Source organism: Bos indicus x Bos taurus, chromosome X, assembly GCF_003369695.1.
Source record: "Bos indicus x Bos taurus breed Angus x Brahman F1 hybrid chromosome X, Bos_hybrid_MaternalHap_v2.0, whole genome shotgun sequence".
In the NCBI taxonomy this organism is placed as follows: Eukaryota; Metazoa; Chordata; class Mammalia; order Artiodactyla; family Bovidae; genus Bos; species Bos indicus x Bos taurus.
The window spans coordinates 30691014-30716406 of NC_040105.1; the positions used below are offsets into that span (position 1 = coordinate 30691014).

Genomic DNA, 25393 nt, shown 5'->3' on the forward strand with positions numbered 1-25393 from the left:
CTCTGCAGTTGAGACTTGGGGGTTGCCCTCACTAGCCCCTGGAACCCCTTCTCTGAAGCTGAAACTCGATAGTGGCTACTTAAATTATGTTATTAAACTTCTCTCATCTCAATTTTCTCTTCTGTGAAATGGAGACAATAATAATCCTTATTTTGGGAACTTCCCTGGTGGTCCAGTGGTTAAGACTGTGCCTTCCAATGCAGGGGATGTGGGTTTGATCCCTGGTTGGGGAACTAAGATCCCTCAAGACATGGGGCAACGAAGCCTATGCACCGCAACTACTGAGCCTGTAGGCCACAACTAGGGAGAAGCTGCACCAGAACTAGAGAAGCCCACCTGCTGCAACGAAGATGCCACGTTCTGCAAATAAGACCCAACACAGACAAAGAAAGCAAGAAATACACATTCAAAACAATAATCCTTATTTTATAAGGTTGTTGTAAGAGTTAAACAGGTAAATCCATGCAAGATGCTTTGCTCAGCCAGTGTTAAGAGCAGAGTTCTCAATTTTTTTTTCCTATCCCTATCCTTATTATCATCATAATTTATATAGTGAGCTATCAAGATATTTATTCCATTAACTGACTCACTGCCAGTGTGAGGAATCCCAGGGAAACCAGGCAAATGAGAGACTCTCTGGTTCTACAGTTACCCTGACTGTTAACCTCCAAATCATGGGCCTAGCAAACAACTCCACTAAATAATCCTGCTTTTTCCTTTCCCAGCCAGTTTCTGACTCTTCAAAAAATTGTAGGCAGTTCTCAGAGTAGTAGAAGTTGAAAGAAGACAAATCTCCCTTCTGGCATTCTGAGGCTTGTGTCAACTACAAAAGTCAACTGTGTTTTATCATTCTCTATTAGTATTGTTTAGGAACTCAAAACAAATATTAATAGCCAAGTATTTTTAGGAAGAAATAAAACATTTCACTTTCATGCCTATCTTCGATTCTGATTTTTAAATTAAATTTCACATCACTAAACTTACAATCTTTTTTGTTCTATTTCAATTGGTGTGGGTGGTTCATGTTAGAGGAATTGCCTGACTTGTCCTAAGACATCAGTTTTGCCGTCTTTAATTTTGCCCTAAGACAGCAAGGTTTCTAGTGAGCTTCTATGTTGGGCTCCAGGAATAACTGAGGCTTTGGTTTCAAAACTTTCTCTTCTTCTTCTGACACCTCTAAGAGACACAGCTGCTCCATACTGCCTGGGCCAAGTCTTTTGAATTAGTCACTTTCCCTTGATAGCTGGCCTAGGTCAAGTTCCCCATACAAACTTTCACTTTTTACCTTCTGAGACAGAATTCTACTAGGTTTAGCTCACATCATAAATGAGCTCCTTCCATTCCATTCCTCTTCTCATTTTTCCCCAGACATATCCTGCTCAGATTTTCGCTTTCAAGTCAAATTGCCCCCATGTTGACTAATCCTTCAATTATTCTCTCTCTTGTCTGCCTGCTTCTAGCTCATTAAAACATTAGCGTTTCCTAAAACCTATATTTATATTCATTATACATACATAAGAAATCCCTTTCTGGACAAAAGGGCTATAAGGAGACTACGTGTGAAATTGGAAAGGGGGCTATTCATCATATCAGAATGGCTAAGGAGAAGGGAGAACCTAATTTGCATCACTGAATACGTCTTGTGACTCTCGCTAAATGAAATCAAGGGTCAGGTAATCAAAAGCATCCTCTGCTAGATTCCTATCAGATGAAATATTCTCTACCTTGGATTTGCACATAGCCTCAGGGGTCATGCACATTAATACTAGTCAACATGGAACATCTCATTTTCCTCACTGGAGAATTAATTCCTCCTTCCACTCTACTCCCATGTCACCCACTATTTCCCACAACTATAGAAGATCATGATTTTTTAAATCTCTTTGTATAGGTCTAACTCAACTGGTTTAGGTCTAACTCAAATGGTTTAGAATTTGCATGTCCCAAGGCCAGGATTCTGTCTTTCTTATCTTCCTCTTCCAACTGCCTAGTGTTTATTAATAAATATGTGAATGAATGAGCAGATGCTATAGGCACAGGAAGTCAGGTCCTGTTGCTTTTTAGCTTAGAATCCTCCCAGGCCTGCTCTTCTTACTAAGAACAGATTCCACTTGCTTTGAACTGTAGGAGACAAGACTCTACTTGGTCTGACTCTTGGGTGCTCAGTCACCTGCTCTTATTATCATCTTGCTTCCTCAGCTTCAGTCATACTAGTCTTTTCATTGTTTCTCAAGCCCCCTAAGGATGCTCCCGTCCCAGAGCCTTTACGTTTCTTGTTTCCTCTACTTGGAACCCTTTGCACAAACCCCCGTATCTGCCTGCTGTACTTCCTCATTTCTTGATGAAATGTCACCACCCTGACCACCCCATTTAAAGTGCTCCTGTCCCCATCACCTCTGGCCTCTTTAGCCTGCTTTATTCTTCTTTATCCAGCTTATTATGATATGATTGCCTTCTCCTATTAAAGTTAAAGCTCCGTAAGACTGAACTTGTCTTCTAATCACAACTGCTTTCCCAGTACCTAGAAAGAGTCTGACCTATAGTGGTCACTGAATGGACATTTGCTGAGTGAGAGAATGAATCAGTTCCTAACTGGCTGAAAATAAAGGAAAGCTCATAACTTTTTCAGGACATTAGGCTAGGCATGAGACTAAGTTCTTTTCTATCATGTTAGAGTGGGAATAATCTTGTGAGTGTGCTGTTATTCACTCAATAAAGGCATCTCCTTCATCTGTCAGGAGTTAGATGCATGAAATTAAAAGGAAAAAAAAGCACAATGTATACCCTTTATGCTTGTGGTGCTCAGACTCCAGCCTGTTTCCTTTTATGATCTACTTTTATTGAGTCTCTTTCCTTCTAACACTTGCCTGTCATTGGCATGTATCCTGCTGAGCTTTAGGTGTGAGGCAAGGGACTGATGTAATTTTCTGCTGTCCCCAAAGTCCTTCCCCATTGATGGAGCTCATTGAGGTCAGACACCTTAAATAGTGATCATCATCACATGCACTGGGCAGAATCATCCACCTCATTATGAAAGCAAGAGTAAATCAAATTACCCAGTGACCAGCATGAGCCTATGATAAGACATTTTTTTCTCAGATGCATCTAAATGTCTGTCCGTTTCACTGCCCCATCACACACTGGGTTCTCCAGGAAGCAGACTCCAAGACCAAGTTCAGAGAGGAGGGTATTTGGGAAGTTGTGGTGCCTTTGTGATCAACACATATGGAAGGGAGCAGGCATGGCAGCAAAGCTCGCACGCAGGCCCAGTGACAGACTCCCTCAATCCCTCAGGAACTCGAGCTAGAATGTTCAAGTTCTCCTGAGTTGGGCCAAAATGACCATGTCTCTGTACTCCTACATTACTCAGGAGCTGCCTGTGGAAGGGGTGTGATCTCGGGCAAGGTACCTGAGGCGACTCCCAAAGGGACAGACAGTGGAGGGTTGTCTCTTCATTGAAGGGGACCTAGGAATGCAGAAAAGTCATCTCCCATGCTCCCTCAGGCAGAGGTCACTGCACTCAGTCCTTGTGACTTTGTTTTGGGGGCTGCACATCATCCAGGGGTTGGTGGACAGGAGGCATCCTCAACCAGGGGAAATTCTGCCCTCCAGGAGACATCGGACAGTACCTGGAGACATTTTTGTTGTCACAACTGAGGGAGAGGGGCGTAACTGGTATGGGATGCTGCTAATTCTGTAAGGCACATGACAGTCCCCACAACAAATGACTGTCTGGTTTAACATGTCACTAGTGCCCAAGTCAAGAAAGTCTAGTTTCGATCTGGCCTTGGCCTCTGAAATGACCTTCATTGTAAATAGACAGTAAATAAGTGAACCAATCGGCTGCTGCTTAGAGAGCTTGACTGCAATACACAGAGATAACTGCAGAGAGGAGAGAGGTGGGGCGGTTAGAAAAAGTCAGGGGGCTAAAGAAGAAAACAGAAGTCACAAGGTGGGAGAAACTGAGTAAGGAGGAGGAGGAGGGAAGAGAGAAGCTGTGACAGCTGATAGTCTGAAGTCCACAGTGGCAAAGGCAAATACAGAGAGAGGCAAACATATAATTGACAGTGAATGTTCTTCCTTATCTGTCCTCAGGTTTCCATGAACCTTAAAATGCCCCTCATCACCTAGGCCCATCCCTGTCCCTTCCAGCACATTCTGAAGCACACCTGCATTAGACTGAAATCAAGATGCTTGTTACTGCTGCTATCGGCAAGTGTATTTAAAAATTCAAAAGAGTGGCTTTTAAACCAGGAAACATTTCTGTAAGTCTATACAAAAAAACCCAAACACCTTTTGTCCTTACCTCAAAACTCTCACGAATAATTATTTTCTACTTCCAAACTGGTTGTGTTCTGAAAATGGAAAACGTCCAAATGGAAAAGAAAAAAAAAAAAAAAGAAAAACGAAAGTAATGATTTTTACCCACAGGGATGTGATTCCACCATTTCTGTTTGTGCAAAGCTTTGTATTTTGGGACAGATGACAAAATGCTACCCTAGGCCAAATGGACAAACACCTTCATTTTCTGGGGAGTGTAAAAATATACCTTTCAGAGCCAGCCTTCCACTAAAATAGTGCCCATGTGCCGTGAAACTGATCCAGCGCTGTGATGCTGGTCTCCCTGCTCTAAGCCCTTGTGAGACCCAGAGGAATCTGTCATGAGGAGGAAGGTGAAATAGGAAAGAAACAGGTACTTGTCACATCTCTGCCATGCCACTGGACCAATTTCTATGTAGGCAGGTGATGAAGGAGAGGTGCTTAGCAATCAAGGTGAAGGTCACCATTGAGCCTGAAAGCCAGTTTCTTGGAGCTTCTAAAATCTAAAAGAGGTCCATGCTATGGATGTCCCACTCAGATTGCCTCTCCCCAGCTGGTGTACCCATTCCCCGCTGTTGGCAGCACTGGCTGCTATGGTTCCACCACTCCCAGCTCCACAGAGCTGGAAACTGCCTTGCTGGTCACTACTCCCCACAACTGCTACAGCTAAGTCGCTTCAGTCATGTCCGACTCTGTGCGACCCCATAGACGGCAGCCCACCAGGCTCCCCCGTCCCTGGGATTCTCCAGGCAAGAACACTGTAGTGGGTTGCCATTTCCTTCTCCAATGCATGAAAGTGAAAAGTGAAAGTGAAGTCGCTCAGTCATGTCTGACCCTCATCGACCCCATGGACTGCAGCCTTCCAGGCTCCTCCATCCATGGGATTTTCCAAGCAAGAGTACTGGAGTGGGGTGCCATTGCTTTCTCCGACTCCCCACAAATCCATGGCCAATGGAGGACTGACACAGGGGAGCAGACGCTCCCTTGCCCCCAAATGTGGCCATGTCTGAGGAGCAATTTGTGCTCTAGAGTTCTGGGACGGATCAGGTGGAAGCGAGTCTCCACTGCCATGCTTAGGCTGACTCCCTGATCAGTCTTCCCCACCTTATCCTGCTTCCCTCTCTCACACCTGAGAGGTGCTCTCTTAACAGCTGGCTTGTCCAAGAACCCTTGTGTAGGGCTCTGTTTCTGTGGAACGTCACCGAAGGCGAGGGTGAGCAATTATCCTCGTATGCCTGGGACTGAGGAGCTTTCCTGGGACATGGGAAAGTAAACACTAAAACCAAGAACATCCTGCACAAACCAGAACAAATGGGCCTCCTCTCTAAGGCAGATAGGTATCGGAGTCCTGAACTTTACCTTCTAGGGACTTGGGTGATCTGAATAACGTTAATATACTTGGTGATGTTGGTCAACTAGTCATGCCAAAAAAGAAACAGAAAGTCTTAGTTTGCAGTATTTGCTAAATTGGGAGGGGGGATAGCGGTGGGGGTGGTAGATCAATATTCTCACTATGGCGGCTGATTTCAAGCTCCCAGAGGTGTGTTTAACAATCAGCTCACAATTTCTATAATGCACAACAATTGGCTCTCCTGAGCTAGTATAAGCCAGTTCCAGTGCAGAAATTCCCACAGGACAAAACTGAGAACTTTTCCTAAGCTTCCTCCTGTGTTCCAATAAATGGATGGGTAGGGCCATGTAAAATTTTGTTCCTGTGGATTCTCTCAAGCAAATAAATCTAAGGTCTAAATTGGAGAATATAAATTTGAGCTCAAGGCAAAAGGGCCATAGAAATAGGTTTTGAGAAGAGAGAGTAATGATGAACACCATGACTGCTTTCTGTGGGCGCCTGAAAGGCTATCTTTGAACTTCGGGAGACATTACCAGCATCACTGATAAATGGTTTTTAGATGGTATTACTTCCAAGTCCCCAACACTCAAGACAGCGTGTGACTGTTGAAGAAACTGGCTCAAATTATTTTGCCCTGAGATTTTACCTAATGGCTTTAGGCTGAAAATCATCTCCCATTTTACCTATGGGTTTCTTTATGACTTATATCATGATGGTTTCTTTAAGCTGATCCGAGCTTTAAATGATTGGCTTACTCGTATGTCAAATTCATCCATCCCCCGAGGACAATGGTGGCATAGATTGCAGCACTAGTAAGTGAAATGCCAGCAATTATGAAACGTGCTTAAAGTTTCCCCCACCTCACCCTTTTTATTAAGTGTGTGAGTAGGGGAGGAGGCAGTGAAGGTTTGGCAACTCTCAAGATGGAAACAAGCTTTGTAGCCTTAATGTAGCAAGGAGAAACTGTCAACACTTGGGTTACTTAAACAAGAGAAAAAGAGTGAACCAGGGATTTGATTAAGGCACTTAAGATTATAAAGCCTGCAAGAAATAAGTGATCAGTTCTTTCTTTTTTTTTTTTTACAGAGAAGGCAATGGCACCCCACTCCAGTACTCTTGCCTGGAAAATCCCATGGACGGAGGAGCCTGGTAGGCTGCAGTCCATGGGGTCGCTAAGAGTCCGACATGACTGAGCGACTTCACTTTCACTTTTCACTTTCATGCATTGGAGAAGGAAATGGCAACCCACTCCAGTGTTCTTGCCTGGAGAATTCCATGGACGGGGGAGCCTGGTGGGCTGCCGTCTATGGGGTTGCACAGAGTTGGACAAGACTGAAGTGACTTACCTTACCTTCTTTCTTTTTACAGTGTCTCATAATCTGAGAACAAGAAGATCACTCAGTGAAACTCATGGCTTTTAAATTCAGAATAAAGAGTAAAAAGGAAATTCATCTTCTGGAGTTATAGGAGAGTTTAATACTGCAAGAAGTCACTGGGTTCAGAGCTAGAGAATAAAAAATATTGCCTTTACTGTTTTTTCCCCCATCATACAAGAAATACACTGTTATTAGTAAAAAACAAAAAACACAAAACACAAACCTGCAAGGGTAAAAAGAAAGTAAAACACAACAGCTGCTTGCATTTTGATGTATTCAATTTTCAGTCTTTTCTTGATATGTACCTTTTTGTTGCTTATCATTTATTTTCTAATATAGTTGTGATTATGTTGCAATTTTGAAGACAGCTTTTCCCCTTAATATATTACATGGCACAGTAGACATTTAGAAAAAGGACTATGTAAAGTTATGAATGCTATTAGACCTTGCTGAAAGGCAACATAAAAGGTCGTATTATTTACTGTCTACTATGTGGTAGTCACTATGCTAAATCTCATGCCACTGTGTACTAACAATAGAGGGGAGGAAATTTATCTCCTCTTCTTTTGGGTATAAGACATAATTCATTCTGTGTAGAATTTTACTGAACATTTATCAAGTACAGATACTCTGTTAGATACTGGAGGATATAACTGTCAACAAGACTAAAACCATCCTGTCCTTATATGTTGTTGTTTAGTTGCTCAGTCATGTCTGACTCTTTTGTGACCCCATGGACTGCAGCCCGCCAGGCTCCTCTGTCCAGAGGATTCTCCAGGTAAGAATACTGGAGTTGTTTGCCATTTCCTTCTCCAGGAGATCTTCCCAATCCAGGGATCAACCCCGAGTCTCCTGCATTGGCAGGCAAATTCTTTACCACTGAGCCACCAGGGAAACCCCCTTATAGAGATTAGATTAGGGTCTCAGATCAGATCAGTTGCTCAGTCGTGTCCAACTGTTTGCGACCCCATGAATTGCAGCACGCCAGGCCTCCCTGTCCATCACCAACTCCCGGAGTTCACTCAGACTCACGTCCATCGAGTCAGTGATGCCATCCAGCCATCTCATCCTCTGTGGTCCCCTTCTCCTCCTGCCCCCAATCCCTCCCAGCATCAGAGTCTTTTCCAATGAGTCAGCTCTTCGCATGAGGTGGCCAAAGTACTGGAGTTTCAGCTTTAGCATCATTCCTTCCAAAGAAATCCCAGGGCTGATCTCCTTCAGAATGGACTGGTTGGATCTCCTTGCAGTCCAAGGGACTCTCAAGAGTCTTCTCCAATACCACAGTTCAAAAGCATCAATTCTTCGGCGCTCAGCCTTCTTCACAGTCCTTCATTAGTTACACAAGTAACTGTTGAGTTCTTCTAATAAGCAAAACACTGTACTTTCAGATTAGATCCATGAAAAACATCTTTGGAAAGGAGAGGAAATACACTGAGAAGTAAATACAAGAGAATGAAAGCTACTTTTATGTCTTTTATGTCTAGTTTGACTCTAATACGCAGATACTAAGTTATACTATCAAGTTGATAGTAAAGATACTAATGCTAATAGCAAACACTTGCATAGCACTATGGCACCTACAGTGTGTTAGGCAGTGCTGTATGGCTTCCCTGATAGCTCAGTTGGTAAAAAATCCACCTGCAAGGCAAGAGACCCTGGTTCAATTCCTGGGTTGAGAAGATACACTGGAGAAGGGATAGGCTACCCACTCCAGTATTCTTGGGTTTCCCTGGTGGCTCAGCTGGTAAAGAATCTGCCCGCAATGCAGGAGACCTGGGTTTGATCCCTAGGTTGGGAAGATCCCCTGGAGAAGGGAAAGGCTACTCATTTCAGTATTCTGGCCTGGAGAATTCCATGGACTGTATAGTCCATGGGGTAAGGCACTGTTGTAAGGGTTTCACATATGTTAATTCTTTGATCTTCACTATAACACTAAGAGATATTATTACCATATTTTATTGAATTCAAAACCCTATTAAAGGGCTTCCCTGGTGACTCAGTGGTAAAGAATCCGCCTGCCAATGCAGGGGACACGGGTTTGGTCCCTGATCTGGGTAGATCCCAGATTGAAGCAGCTAAGCCCACGTGTTACAACTACTGAGCCTGTGCTCCAGAGCCCGGGAACTGCAACGACTGAGCCCACATGCCACAACTACTAAAGCCCACACACCCGAAAGCACTTGCTCTGCAACAAGAGAAGCCACCGCAGTCAGAACCCTATGCACCGAAACTAAAGAGTGGCCCCCACTCGCCACAACTAGAGAAAGCTCCTGCAGCAATGAAGACCCAGCATGGCCAAAAGTAAATAAATACAATTATTTTTAATTTTAGACATAAGGTATATTTTGATTTCAGAGCTGTTAAAACATGGGGGATATGTCTTAAATTTGATGAAATATATTATTATTCCCATTTTACAGATGAGAGATAAAGAGATTAAATATCTGAATCAATAGTTGAACCCAGGTAACCTAGTTTCAGAGTCTATACTCTTAACCAATAACTCATATCATGGGTGAAATGACACTTGGTTCAGGGGCATTGAGAGGAAAAAGTCAGGTTATATAAATCAACTTACTATGGCCCAGATCAACAGAAATAAAAGAGAGAAAAATCAGTGGTAGTATCAGATAGACTAGACAGTCACTGGCCTGTGTATTAGTTCTTAATGGGTAAGGCAACACAAGGTGTGGCATTGAAGTTCTGAAACTGGGTTCCAGTCCCAGATTTATTATAACCATCTATGTGACCTTGATTATGTCATTTGGTCTCTCTGTCCCTATTTTGTCATCTGTAAAGTAAGGGTAGGCTGGGAATACTTCAGTACCCGTCAAACATTTTTGACTGGAATGCATAAAAGGAATACATTTTATGCTATGATGTAGTGCACAGACAGACAGACACACTCACACACATACACACACATCTTTAACTGAAACCAGATACTTAGCCTTGCTTGTGCAATGTACTCTGATATTTTCTAATCTGTTCCATTTCATTCCATTAAAAAATTGCTGGTTGCAAGTCATTAAACTGATTTCAGGATTCACTAATAAGTACTTTGAAAACAAGTCATATAGACACTCTCTAAGCTTCTCTCCAGTTAGGAAATTCCACAGCACAGGGGGCCTCCTGGGGTGGGGATGAGGGCTGGAAACCCCAGGAAAGAGACAGTTGACCCATTGGCCTTACAAACAGTCATTTTCTTTTTAATTGGATCATGTTCTTACTACCTTCAGCAGAAAGTTCTCATTATCAAACTATTTGGCAAATATCACTTTAGGGCAAAAATTCTCATAGTCTGTTCCACGGCATGTTTAGTGAGAAATTAATTGGTGTGTCTGAAAAAGGCTTTGGTAGTCACAGAAGTAGGACAAGAGACTCACCGACTCTATGCTCCTCTTAGAATTTTGATGTATATTAAGAGCTACAAGAATTCCCACAGGAAAGAAGTTTGCTTATCTTTATAACCTAGTGTTTTTCCAATCTTATTGACCCCAGAATTATTTTTTCAAGGGAGAGTTATTAACATCACAAAGAACATTAATGTTCTGAGGAACTTGGCTTGGGAAATGGCCCTTCAGGGAATTCTAGAACTTGTAAAATATTAATAACAATATAAATTCTTTCTACTATTACAGAAAGATTTTTACTTTCTCATATAGAATTATACTTCTTAATGAGAAAAGTAAAATTTAGAAGAGAAGCCCAGAAAATTGAGAAATATCCAGAAAAATCTTGAATTCTTAAAAAAAAAGTTCTTAAATTCTTGAAAATAACAAAAGTGGACTATATGCAGACTACTAGGCTAGTGAATACTATAGTACTGATGCATTTTTGATCACTGACATATGAATATATTTTTAAAATCTATAAAATTTTAAGGATAAATATATTTTAAAATCACACTACTAAAATTTCTCCTTCTTCTTGGTTTACATTGCAGAAGTCAATCAGAAGTAGTAGAATATTAAAGCTCAAATTAAAGGCAATCTAGTGTCTATCAATGGATAAAGGTGATATTTTACAATGTTTCCTCTTCTCATTTTCTCTCAGATCTAAGATAAAAGAAACAGCCTCCTTAACAAGTAGAGACTGGGCCACCAAGAAGAAACAGTGAATACTTAAGTAAAAGGCTGCCTCTTTCTACTGATAAAAGAAGAAAACAAAGACAGCTGGTAACGTAATTTTCAAAGGTGTATGTGTGTCTGACAGAGACAAAGAGAGAGACACAGAGAGAGAAGGAGACAGAGAAGTGACTGTGTGTTGGGAGGGGGGTGCGGTTAATGGTTCGTCCTTATTTCTCCTTTCTTTTAACTGTGAAGCTTCAGAAATCACTATTATTATTCCTGGTAACCTGGAAGCAAATTATTAGACACCTATCAATTCAAGCTCATTTAATATGAGCTTAGTTGTAATTTTCAAACATATTTTTACTTTTGGGGAGGGGGAACTTCTTTTTCTTTTATAGCAAATAAGTGACTTCAGAGAGGCCCTGACTCACATACGGTTTTGATGGCACACCCAATTTCTAGTGCCGCTTTCTACAGATCAATTTGGCAACACATAACAAAAGCCTTACAAATGTAAACATCCTTTAACACAGCATGTTCCATTTTGGGGGCATTTATCTTATGGAAAGAAGCTGAGGTATTTATAAAGGTGTATGAAGAATATTAGATATGATATACAATCTTCGATAAAGTACTGAAAATTTTGAAATAACCTTAAGTGATTGAGTGATTTAGAATTGTGGTAAATGTGGGACAGCCACAGAAGGGAATACTATGCCATCATTTAAAACAATGCACTCTGCAGAGGAATATTTAAATATACAAAAATATTTTTATTATAGTTCTAAGGGGAAAAAGCAGGTCATAAAGCTGTAAAATATTTTTATCCCTGTTTGGTTTAAAAAAAGGGAGAGAGAGAAAATCTGAGTTCACACACATACACACCCCTGAGAGATAGACAGAATGTGTATAAACCACATTTTTTATAGTGGTTATCTCTAAGTGGTTGGATTACAGATGATTTTTCTTTCCTGTTTGTACTCTTTGCTTTCCAAAATCTCCTTGAGGGGCCTATATTACCTCTGTAATTTAAGAGAGAGACAACACAAGGAAATAATCATTTATCTTTAGTCTCAAGATATCCTATTTCTCAAATATCCCTTTGGCCAAATTGGTATTTTGTGATTTCCATAAGCAAAGCTTCTAAGCATATATTGATACTCCACATGAATACTTAAGAAATTGGTGACGTCTAGGGCTGGCTCCATATAAGCAGGTCAATCAGTGGATTTCTGAGTGTCCGTGTATACAGGTCTGACCTTTCTGGATGTGGGCACCGTGTAATATGGGTTGAGAGGTATGGAGATGCTCCTCTTGGCCCCTTGAAGTTCTCCCCTTACAGCTCAGAGATTATGGCTGACGTTTCATCCCCAGAGAATCATTCCTCAGGCTTATGGCTTTTCACCTTATTAAGATGCAAATAACCCAGAAAAAGTACACATTAAACTTTACCTGTCACTGGGGTTAAATGAGTATAACATATCATTTTCTGAGATTAGGCTTTAATGGGGGAAGACATAGGAATTCGAGTAGGGCAGGCAGAGAGAACAAACAGTGAATAAATATATATATATATATTTATATATATATATATAAAACATCTGAGGAACAATTAATATGCATAATAGTAATATTTTTATTTACAGTTTATGAATCACTTACATGTTATTGCACTTAATCTCAATTAAATCGAATAGAATGGCTCTGCCACCAAGGCAATTTAAGCAGACCAGAAATTGGGGGAAACATAGAAGATAAAATGTGCAGGATTTAAAATTGTTCTGGAGCTATTCTCAAAAGCCACTGTCCCACTCAATTATGTATACTGCTTTAATTTGCCCTTCTTTTTTTGACACTTTCTAAGTATTTGTGATACTGTCCAAATAATGACTGCATGTTGATAAAAAGGTCAGACCCAGTCAAGAAAATAAGACAACTTCTTGTTTCATATACTATCAATGTATAATGAAAAGAGAGGACCACTATTTTCCAGGAATTTTTGTTCTAAAATAAAATGGCCAATTGGAGACACACATGAAAGTATCAAGTCAAATACTTTAAAATGTTTGTGAGTGTGGATCTTTCTATTAACCTGTGGAAAATGGAGAAGAAAGGAAAGGACTAGAAAATGGCAATAAATGAGGAAGGCAGAAGCATGAAAGGAGAACATATAGAATTGCTTCTTCTCTATTGAAATCTATCATACTAAAAGATAGTCTATTGTGATGGTTAAAAACAGACTCTGGAGCTGACTTCTTGGGTTCGAATCCTGGCTCTGTCATCTACACCCTCTGTGACTGTGTCTCAATGTCCTCATCTTAAAAATGGGTATAATAATAATAGCACCGACCTTAAAGTTGCCATAAGAGTCAGGTTGGGTCATATTCATAATATTGTCAGGCACAACGTAATTGCCTTAAATGATGGTTCAACTCCACCAAACAAAAATAAACTCAACATGGATTAAAGATCTAAATGTAAGACTGGATACTCTGAAACTCTCAGAGGTAAACATAGGCAGAACATTCTTTCACATAAATTTTTCAATCCATCTCCTAGAATAATGGAAATAAAAACAAAAACAAATAGGACCTAATTAAACTCAAAAGCTTAATTTTTCTTTGCACAACTAACAAAACCATAAGCAAAATGAAAAGACAACCCACAGAATGGGAGAAAATATTTGAAAACAACATGACCAACAAGGGATTGATCTTCAATATTTACAAACAGCTCATGTGGCTCAATATTAAAAAAATGAACAACCCAATTAAAAAAAATGGGCAGAAGATCTAAATAGACATTTCTCCAAAGAAGACATACAGATGGTCAAGAGGCCAATGAAAAGATACTCAATGCTGCTAATTATTAGAGAAATGCAAATCAAGACTACAATGAGGCATCACCTCACACCAGTCAGAATGGCCATTATTAAAGTATATAAACAATAAATCTTGGAGAGGGTGTGGAGAAAAGAGGACCCTCTTACAGTGTTGGTGGGAATGACAACTGGTACAATCACTATGGAGAACAGTATGGAGGTTCCTTAACAAACTTACAACAGAGCTATCATATAACCCAGCAATCCCACTGCTGGGCATATATTTGGAAAAATACATAATTCAATAAGATACATGTGCTCCAATGCTCACTGTAGCACTATTTACAGTAGCCAAGACACGGAAGCAACCTAAATGACCATTGACAGAGGAATGGATAAAGAAGATGTGGTACATATATTCAACGGAATGCTACTCAGGCAAAGAAAAGAATGAAATAATGCCATTTGCAGCAACATGGATGGACCTGGAGATTATCATACTAGGTGAAGTAAGTCAGAGAGAAAGATAAATATCGTATGGTATCATTTATATGTGGAATATAAAAATATGATACAAATGAGCTTATTTACAAAACAGAAATAGACTCATAGACTTAGAGAATGAATTTATGGTTACCAGAGGGGAGGGGTGGGGGGAGTAGGATAGATAGGAAGTTTGGGATTGATATACACATTGTTATATTTATAGTATGTTCCAATATTACACTTGCAGTTAACAAAGGCCATTCCTCTTGGTTATTAATTATAGCAATACATTTACTTATAAAATATAATATTTATTAACAATATATGAATACTATAATTAATTATAAAATATAGTTATAAAATAGTAAAACAAAAATTAAAAAAATGAAGAGAGGTCAGGGATAAAAGACAGATAAGAATAGTTAGGGAAAGGAAACAGAATGGGCTGAAGTTCCAACTTATAGGCAGGGAGTATTTAATCAACTATATAAAGAATCATAGGCTCACAGTAATATATATTGAATTGTCATATAATTATATGATATTATAAGTATCAGCTTTATGAAGTGAACTGCCATGAGTAAAGATTCAAAAATATTACTCAATTTAGCACTTGAGAATACACTGTAGGAAATAATTGTGCATTAGCTGAAGAATGGACAAAATGATCTAATTGGTCCTCCTCATCTTAACCTTCTGTATCCACCCACTAAGTCATATTTCAGGATGATCTGTGCCTCTAGTGCATTTGGCAGAGACTATCAAAATTCAACTCTAAATAGCCACCAAGATGCAGTGAGGAGGGTAAGAGATGAAAGTGGTCAATGACTTACTGGAAAGGAAGTGCTGGGACGCTGGGCCAAAGTCCCTGTGGGCTTCATGCAGCTGCCTGATGCGGTCCTCAACAGCCACCTGGGAGGAAGAGGAGAGAAATGATGTCCTCTCATCAGACATAATGAGGCACAATGAAAACAATGCACCCTTTTTGGTAAGATCTTTTGAGCTTCTAAGGTCAGAACACTAAAGCAATGATTTATAACCCTGTTTTAATATCCGCTTACCTTGTGCACTCTCTGAGACTGATTTTTATCAAACTGAGCCCAAATGAGAAAGATTTGCTCTCTTGACAATGTTAAAATGAGACTTTTAAAAAACACTCTACTCATTGGTAGCCATGAGTGAACTACTGTTCCAGTTAGTACCATCAAAATTGCAAGCTCTTAAATTTTTCACAAAAAGATTTGGTAGGGAGGTCACCATTCGCCATTAAACTAGGTGATCGAAGGAACTCAGAAATGATAAATATTTTGTCTCAGCCTCTTGTCATCATTTTTAAAGAATCATACTGACTGATAATTAATGGATACTGAATGATATTTAATCACTGATAATTAATAAGTAACCAAGAGTTGATTGATACTTCATCTAAGAAATAAGAGGCAAGGTTTTAGGGTCAATGGTGAGAATAAAAAAATTTTAGATTTTACTGAACTTGGAAATTACTGGGAACTATACCTTTAACTGGCATGGATTAAAAATTGCCACTGCTTTTTTCCTATTATGTTTTTCTATACTATATTGACACAGTAGTCTGTCAGCTTAGTGAATTTCATTTTGAGTGGGTAAGAAAGGGAAAGAATTTTATGGGCAAAATGGTATATTTTGTCCATTGGCATTTTGCCAACTTTATATTAATGGTGGCCCCAGGCATCCTAGCTTTATAATTTCAAATCTTGATTTGGTTCTGAGCAGGCTATGCTAAACCAGAGGTTAGTCAGCGCTTGCCCAGAGCCATTAGAGATCAGGCAGGTTCATGCCTGTAAAACACATCTCAAATCCAACAGAAAAGTGCCTCAGGTAGTCTGGTCTAAAGTTGACTCTGACCTTCCCATATCAATCATGTACGTAGCCCAAATCCAGCACAGTCTTCTTGTTGCACGTTCTCTTTAGACTTGTCCATCTTTGCTGGGACCAAATATTTCGAAAACCAAGTAGAGTTCCCAAAAATGAAGAGTTTGCTTCATTGTGATGCACACAAACACACGAGGGACATTTGAAACCTACTTTCTCAGCCTTATGACCCTGCTGCTGCTGCTGCTCGGTCAGTAAGTTGTGTTTGACTCTTTGTGACCCTTTGGACTGACTGTAGCCCCCCAGGCTCCTCTTTCCATGGGATTTTTCAGGCGCCAATACTGGAGTGCGCTGTCATTTCCTTCTCCAGGGGATCTTCCGACCCAGGGATTAAACCATGTCTCCTGCGTCTCCTGCATTGTAGGTGGATTCTTTTTTATTATTTTCTAGAGTGAATTTTGTATTTAAATCTCTTTACAAATTGAATTCAGTATTTTTAAAATTTATTTTATAAAGTTAATTTATTTCAATTGGAGGCTAATTGCTTTACAATATTGTGGTGGTTTTTGCCATACATTGACATGAATTAGCCATTGGTATACACGTGTCCCCCATCCCGCACCCCTCTCCCACCTCCCTCCCCATCCCATCCCTCTGGGTTGTCCCAGTGCACTGGCTTTGAGTGCCCTATCTCATGCATCGAACCTGGACTGGCGATCTATTTCACATGTGGTAATATATATGTTTCAATGCTATTCTCTCAAATCATCCTACCCTCACCTTCTCCCGCAGAGTCCAAAAGTCTGTTCTTTGTATCTGTGTCTCTTTTGCTGTCTTGCGTATAGGGTCGTTGTTACCATCTTTCTAAATTCCATGTATATGCGTTAATATACTGTATTGGTGTTTTTCTTTCTGATTTACTTCACTCTGTATAATAGGCTCCAGTTTCGTCCACCTCATTAGAACTGACTCAAATGTGTTCTTTTTAACAGCTGAGTAATATTCCATTGTGTTATGTACCACAGCTTTCTTATCCATTCAACTGCCAATGGACATCTAGGTTGCTTCCATGTCCTAGCTACTGTAAACAGTACTGTGCTGAACATTGGGGTACATGTGTCTCTTTCACTTCTGGTTGGATTCTTTACCTGCTGAGCCATCGGGGGAAGTGGCTCAGATGGTGAATGCAATACAGGAGACGCAGGTTTGATCCTTAAGTCGGGGGTCAAAAAGAGTTGGACAGGAGTGAGCAAATAACACTTTCACTTTCTTATGACCCTGCACTCCCAAACTCTACCTGCCTGTCCTGTGGCATTCCATCCGACTTAACACCCCTGAGGCTTCCCTCTGGAGTGCTTGTATTCCCCTTTTCTCCCATTCAAGGCTGGTCTATGTTGGCTTCCTCAGCATTCTTGCAGTCCATGGTTTATACCTGGAGCACTTCTATCAGAGCCACTCCTTCATTATATGGATGGACTGTAACCATTCCCTGCTCACTTCTTCTGTTCTCCCCTCCCTCCCACAGGATGCACTGAATCCTGCATGTAGTAAGTGGTAAGAAATATTTGTGTAATGACTAGTCGATCAAACTGGTGGGTAAATGTGTGTGTGTGTGTGTGTGTGTGTGTGTTTGTGTATGCATGCACCAGTGTGAGAAAGAGAGAAGGAGAGAGGGAGGAAGACATGGGAGAATAAATGAGAATGCTCACTGACACTAACTACATGCTCTAAGTCCCTGGGTAAATTATTTGAGTCTTAACTTACCTTATCATTACAATGGGACAATATGTCCTACCTCATGGAATTATTATGGGGATTAAATAAGATGATACATGTGTTTAGCTCAGTTTCTATCATATGATAATTGCTCAGTAAATGCTAGTAGCTACTGTTATTGTTGCTATTATGCCTAATAAATGGAGAGGGATAGGTTATAGTGTGCAAGGCACCACATAAAATTCAAAAATGGATAGTATTGTTAATCACTTTGTACATGACAATATGAAGTAACATGCAATCTTCCCAATAATTCTATGGAAGGAAGTAATATTATTTCCCCAGTTCACAGATATAAAAACTGAAGCATGAGAGGATAAAAAAAATCAACTGAACAAGATTGGCCTAAGCTTAAGTAGTTAGTAAACTGGCAGGTCCTGGATTCAAGCTCATTCAGTCTAGCTGTTGGTCTTCACTGCTACTCCAGAGATTATGGTTGGAAAAAAGTAGTGTATAAATATTTAATAAGCAGTGGGCTTTTTAATTTACTTTTACATTAATTTACTGAAAGCAGATCTAACCTAGTGCACCTATCTATGAAACCTTTAGCCATCAGTATATTTTATGGCCCCGTGCAAGGTCAGTTCCTGGTCTTGAAGAATGTGGTACCTTAAGATTGTAGACAAGAGCTGTAGAAAAACATGCAAATGAATGTGTGGAACATGTAATTCTTTCTAAAGGCAGAACGGGTTGTTTCATAATGAAATCAAAGAAGAGAGGAATGTGAAATTTGGGGTGGGTAGGAAGGGATGGGGAGGCCATATGGAAACGGGCACTGAGCAGAAATCTTGGCACATGCTGAGAGAGAAATCCCCAAGGGGACACGTGGAAGACTGGGTGGCGAAGGAGAATGAGCATGCCACAGGCCATTTCTTCCGGTGATAGTGTTAGTAGCTTCATAGGGACCATGTGGGAACAGCATCAGAATCCATTATAAGCACCTGATCTGAAGGGTGCTTTCTTCTTATATAGGAAGGGCCATGGTGGTAGTTTCCAGTGTATACCCAATATTATTAAGAATTTAAAATGAGATAAAAATGAATCGCCACCCCTATAACTCAAACTTAAGAAAAGGTATGAGAGTGAGATAGAAATTTAAAATGCATCATCTTAACTAATGAGAACAGACCTTATAGTACAGGGAACTCTACTCATTGCTCCAAGGTGACCTAAGTGGGAAGGAAATCCAAGGAAGAGGGGATATATGTATACGTACAGCTGACCCACTTTGCTGCACAATAGAAACTAACACAACATTGTAAAGCAATTATACCCCAATAAAAAATAAGATGCACCATGTAATGAAATGAAGTCTTCAGAAAGCAGTCTTAACTAAAGAATTAAGCATAAAATATTTCTTTTCACAAATTATCTTTGGAGAAAGGTACGGCATGGACTGAATGCATAGTTGAGTAAATAATTTTAAGAAAGAAGCACCTGAAAGCACAGAAAATCCTCATAAACTGTAGCTACTTAGGAACAATGCACTTGTGAGCAATTAGACAAGGAGAAGAAATTTGATAACCTTTTAAAACAATAACTTCCATGTGTTAGGCCTTACCAACTGGATTTTTTTTTATAAAACCAATATAAAATTCTATATACAAACTAGGAAGCAAAAGTCAGAAATTTTACCCTGTTACCTTGTATTCTGGCACAATTCATTCTTAACTTGGTTGTTTATTTCTTCCTTTTATAAGTATATGTTAATATAGAAAGAGATATGAAAGGAAGGAATGCTACAGTCTTGATCTTTGGAAGCATAAAGGGTTGGAGGTGAGGAATGCAAATAAGACGGAAAATTCTGGGGTAGCAAGCGGAACACTGGTGTCAGACAGGACAGTGAGATGCAGTTAGCTAGGCATGCTGCAAGCAGATGATGCAAAGCAAGACTCTGCAGATGCTGAGGCTCAAGATTTACCCCATTAGCAAAGGGAACCACTGAAGATTTCTGTGAGGGGACATGTGATTTGAGAGGGAAGTTGAGGTTTAGGGAGATGAATCTGTCAGCATGACAGATCCAAAGAGGCTGAGAGCAGTTAGAGGATGTTGGAATTGATCTGACAAGACTTGGGGTAATATGTGTTGGAATGAAGACCGTGCTGCCTGGAACAGAATAGAAGGTACAGACTGGGAGGCATTTTGAAATAAGGAAAAACTAAATACTTTGGTATGGGAGTGTAATTTTGGTAGAAGTGAATAGAACTTCAGGATTTCCAAGGTGGAAGACTGGGAGTTTGCTGATGGAAATATCGAAATGAGAAAGGGGAGGGATGACAAATGGGTAAAGGAATTCTTTTGGAACAGAAAGAATTTGACCTAACAGGGAAAGATTTAACTGGAGACGTCACGTATAGCCAGTTGGGGAAATTTGCCCCAGTCGTTTAAGGGAGGAAAGTGAAGTGAAACTGAAAATGGTAGGATTGAGCATTAGAAGGTGAGCAGAGAAGGAAGACCCAAAGGAGTCTAAATAGAATTATTTAAAGAGACAGGAAGGGGACTTCCCTGGTGGTCCAGTGGTTAGGATTCCAGGCTCCCAGCACAGGGGGGCCTGGGTTCAATCCCTGGTTGGGGAACTAGATCTCACATGCTACAACTAAGAGTTCACATTGTACAACTAAAGATCCTACATACCACGACTAAAACTTGGCACAGCCAATAAATAAATAAATGGTGGTGGTCTAGTCACTCAGTTGTGTCTGACTCTTTGCCACCCCATGGACTGTGGCCCGCCAGGCTCCTCTGTCCATGGGATTCTCCAGGCAAGAATACTGGAGTGGGCTGCCATTTCCTTCTCCAGGGATATTCCTGACCCAGGGATGGAACCTGGGTCTCTTGCATTGCAGGCAGATTCTTTTACCAACTGAGCTACAAGGAAAGCTAAAAATAAATAAGCAAATAAAAAATAAAAATAAATAGGAAGAACCCAATTTCCCCCAAATTCATAGACCATACCTCTGTTTCCTTTCATAAAAAGAAATACAATTATAACATCATTTTGGAAGCATGCATCTTCTGTCTACAATTAGATCATAGATCAAGAAAGCTTAGAACTGGAAGAAACCTTATCTATTGATACACAAGGGTCTACTCTTTAGAACTATCCCAGATGGGCAGAAGACTGCCATCTGTTCCCTGAGTACTCATGATCTAGCTTCCAGCATTTCTTTAGAAAAAGCAAGTCAGAGGGGGAAAATGTCTTAAAAAACAACAACAACAAAATCAAAAAACAAACGTGCTCTGTGAGAATAAGGACTCATCTTTCTTTCCCTAGTATGTTCCAGGTGACTAGCACAGTTCCTGGCATACAGCAGGTACTCGATTCATACTAATTGAATGAATTAATCTGTAGTTTATTCAAGGATCTTCACCATAACCACTACTTTTTTTTTTTTTTGGTTCTGCCATGGTATGTGGGATCTTAGTTCCCTGACCAGGGATCGAACCTGCTCCCCCTGCAGTGGAAGCCCAGAGTCTTAACCACTGGACTGCCAGGAAAGTCCCATAACTACTATATTTTGAATGAAGAATTTTATTTTCAAGAGGCCCAAATCAAGTTTTGGAAAGACCTTTCCTACCTCCCTTGCTTCTTTCTTTCCTTCTTTTTTGATGTTCAAATTTTATTTAGAAAAAAAAAAGGAAAAAAGAAAACCATTTAGATTCATTGTGCCTACATTAGATTTAGAAAAAGTTTTTTTAAGCAGTAATTTGTATGACAAACCCAGAGTCCAAATCTCCTCCATTTTTGTTTTATTCTAATTTTTAAATAATCATATTTGAGAGCTCTGAGGACTATATACAATTCTTCTTTGCTTTCTCCTTTCAGATGAGTTCTATAGGCAGCGTACTCTTTGCAGACATCCCTTTTTTCACTCTACCAAGAAATGTCTCTCTATTCATTCTAAAGATATTTACTACAATGTAAGTTCCTTGTCCACAAAGATAGGGACCTTGTCTGCCTCATTCACAGTTTAGCACAGTGCCTAATACAAAGGAGATGCTCAATATTCAATAAATGAGTCAATGAATAGGCTTTTTGAGTTCTTGTTACATTAGGCACTATGCTAAGTATGATTAAGGTATACTTGAAAGTGTAATTTTGGGGCTAATGAATGAGCTCTGAGTCCTTCAAGTAAATTAATGATAACCACTCCATTCTCAGCTGTGACTGTTTCCCAATGTTCAGTCAATTCCTCTGTGTATTTTGAAGACTGTTTCCCAATGTTCAGTCAATTCCTCTGTGTATTTTGAAGGATATCTTTATTTCATTTTTTCCCTTTAAAATTGCTTTAAATAAGCCAAAAGGAAAAGAAAGATAAAGGACAGATACTAACCCTGTGGCTGCCAGTAAAGATTTCAAATAAAATTGGTCTAAATGCAAATATTTGATACTTAACTTGTTTTAAGTTCTACTTTTTCTTTTGACCTGCTCGTTAATTACCTTTAAGTTTTAACCATTGCTAGGCAATGTGTTTCCTTCCTAGTATTCAAGTGTTCTTACTGGCACTATATCCATAAATGGTGCTTACCACAGTCTTAGGAAAAGATGTAACTGGGAGTGTACATTTCAATTATCTGACTCTCGACTTGTCTAAACCCTTGAAAAATATCCATGGGCATGCAAGAACCAGACTTCACACCTCCACTGATGAGCCCATAAAAATAAAACTCTCCTTGTGATGGGATGCTAGTGAATAAATGACTCGCATGCACACAAATGTCTCTCTACAGTCTACTCACGAGGCTTTGTCCAGGAAATGTACAGTTTGTATACTTTCCTGTCCTTACTTAACTGGGGGAAGGCTTCAGAATTCATTCTTACTTCTAAATTCTTACTGTAACATTCCTAAATATGTGCCCAAACGTTATCCTGGAAATGCTCCTGAGATTTATAACAGTTTAAGATCCTCTTAAAGAATTGTAGTTCTTTTCAGTTAAAATCCATTCTTATTCTAATGCTGATTTTTTTTTTTTTTTGAGCTGTGTCTGAAAAGAAAATGGTCTGAAATGGTCTGAGATAAGGTTTGAAATGAGGACATAATGGGTACAGCTTCGTGGCAAAACAATCTGGGTTTGCTGAATGCAAAAGTTGGCTGAATTCTCTTTTCCTTGAACTTATTTTCATGTTTTCTTGACCCTGAGACACTTCTGAGTTAAACAGAGTTTCTTGCATTTGACTTCAGGATAGATCACAGGAAGGCAACAAGTGCTAGCACTGTGCTCGCTCTGAGTAGGACCATAATTATCAGTTGAGTTTGTGTGATTTATGGCATGGATGCTAATGCTTGCATCTGAAACGTCATTAATTCACTTCCTTTTATGTTCTCTCAGAGCTTTTTTGTTTCTTTTCTGCTTCCAAATTTGTATTTCTGGGCTGATTCCTATCTTCTTAGGGCTTCCCTGGTGGCTCAGATGGTAAAGAAACTGCCTGCAATGTGGTAGACCTAGGTTCAATTCCTGGGTTGGGAAGATCCCCTGGAGGAGGGCATGGCAACCCACTCCAGGATTCTCGCCTGGAGAATCCCCATGGACAGAGGAGCCTGGTGGGCTACAGTCCACAGGGTCACAAAGAGTTGGACAGGACTGAGCGACTAAGAGTTTCACTACTTTCATTTCCGGTCTTCTTAATCTCAGACTCCTTTTCTTATTCCTTCTTTCACTTTCCTCTCTCTTCCAACCACTCCTCCACCTCAGCCGCTCTTTCCAATTGTGTCCTGCACAACCCCCTAGAAGAGCACACTGACTCTGTTGAGATAAACAGAGAGGGCTGAAAATAAAGTGGCTGTGCACCCGTGCAAGGCAGGTGGGGCAGGAGGTGAACAGGAGCCCCAGTCTAGGGCCAGCCCTAGGCTTCTTCAGGAACGCCAGTCCTCTACTGCTGACGGCCTCTGCCATCAAACAGAAAGTAAGGGAGGACAGAACAGCAAGCCCTTTGTCCACTGTTCAGCTTTTAGCTTTCACCTCACCGATTTTGAAAATGCACTTTGGAATTTTGCTTTTTTCTTCTTCATTTTCATGTTAACTGCCTCATTCCATGATAATAGAGTCAGGTTATATTAACATTAAGTCGACTTCATAGACCCAAGTACCTTAAGGGTATCATTAATTTTAATTTATGGAAGCAGCAATCAACCTCCTTTGCTTGCTTCATTTGTCAAAATCTTTAGTTTTTGTTATTCATACACACTATTATGAAAAAAAAGTGTAATGGGAAGGGAAGAGATCTTGGAAGCATTTTTATGCTCTCTTTTTCTTGTCTTAAAGAGATAAGAGAAAAAGCTCAATGACTATGCTTGGATGATATAATTGGACGCAGATTTTATCTTCAAAAAATAGGTTGCCTTTAAAAACCTTTCTTAATGTATCATATGCTTTGCAGCAGGAACTAAAGTCAAGTGGCTGGCACCTTGTGACACCAATATGTTAAATCTTTTACATTTTAGCTTCAGCTATTTATTCCTGAGCTTTATTTATTCCACATTTGGAAGATAGCATTCTTGCAGAAATTTTCTGAGGCCACTGGAGCATTCCTTTCTTGTGACATTTTGGGTCAGAAGTAGCTTAATGCTCCCATGGTAATGACATAGTTATGCCTCCTGGTACTAGAACACAGGCGTGTGCCCAAAGACCAGACATGGCAATCTGAAATAAGTATCAAGGAGATAAAACAGAACTGATATCATGTGGGGAGGGGAAAGACAATGTATATAACAGCAAATTCACACTGAAAGATGACTAAAGCTGGGTGAAATCCTGAAGATAAATGAAAAAAGAAAAAGCACCAGAAATTATACATTTTTTTAATGGTTGCCAGGGGAAGGCAATAGTTAAGGAGTTTGGGATGGACATGCACACACTGCTATATTTAAAATGGATAACCAATAGGGACCTATTGTGTAGCACAGGGAACTCTGCTCAATGTTATGTGGCAGCCTGAAGGGGTGGGGAGTTTGGGGGAGAATGGATACATGTATTTGTATGGCTGAGTCCCTTCATTGTTCACCTGAAACTACCACAACATTGTTTATTTATCAGCTATGTGCTAAGTCATCCTAAAGGCTGGGTGTTCTTTGGAAGGACTGATGCTGAAGCTGAAACTCCAATACTTTGGCCACCTCATGTGAAGAGTTGACTCATTGGAAAAGACCCTGATGCTGGGAGGGATTGGGGGCAGGAGGAGAAGGAGACAACAGAGGATGAGATGGCTGGATGGCATCACCGACTCGATGGACGTGAGTGTGAGTGAACTCCGGGAGTTGGTGATGGACAGGGAGGCCTGGTGTGCTGCGATTCATGGGGTCGCAAAGAGTCGGACATGACTGAACGACTGAACTGACTG

At 40.1% G+C, this 25393-nt stretch overlaps 1 protein-coding gene across 11 annotated transcripts in view; it reads right to left on the reverse strand.

The window, feature by feature from the left end:
- DMD (dystrophin) overlaps positions 1-25393 on the reverse strand; it is a 2656945-nt gene that overhangs the window by 239968 nt on the left and 2391584 nt on the right. For all 11 annotated transcript variants that reach the window (XM_027533579.1, XM_027533577.1, XM_027533571.1 and 8 more), the window contains one exon: positions 15261-15339. In XM_027533579.1, coding sequence (XP_027389380.1) covers positions 15261-15339 — 79 coding nt within the window. The remainder of the gene's footprint in view (positions 1-15260; positions 15340-25393) is intronic.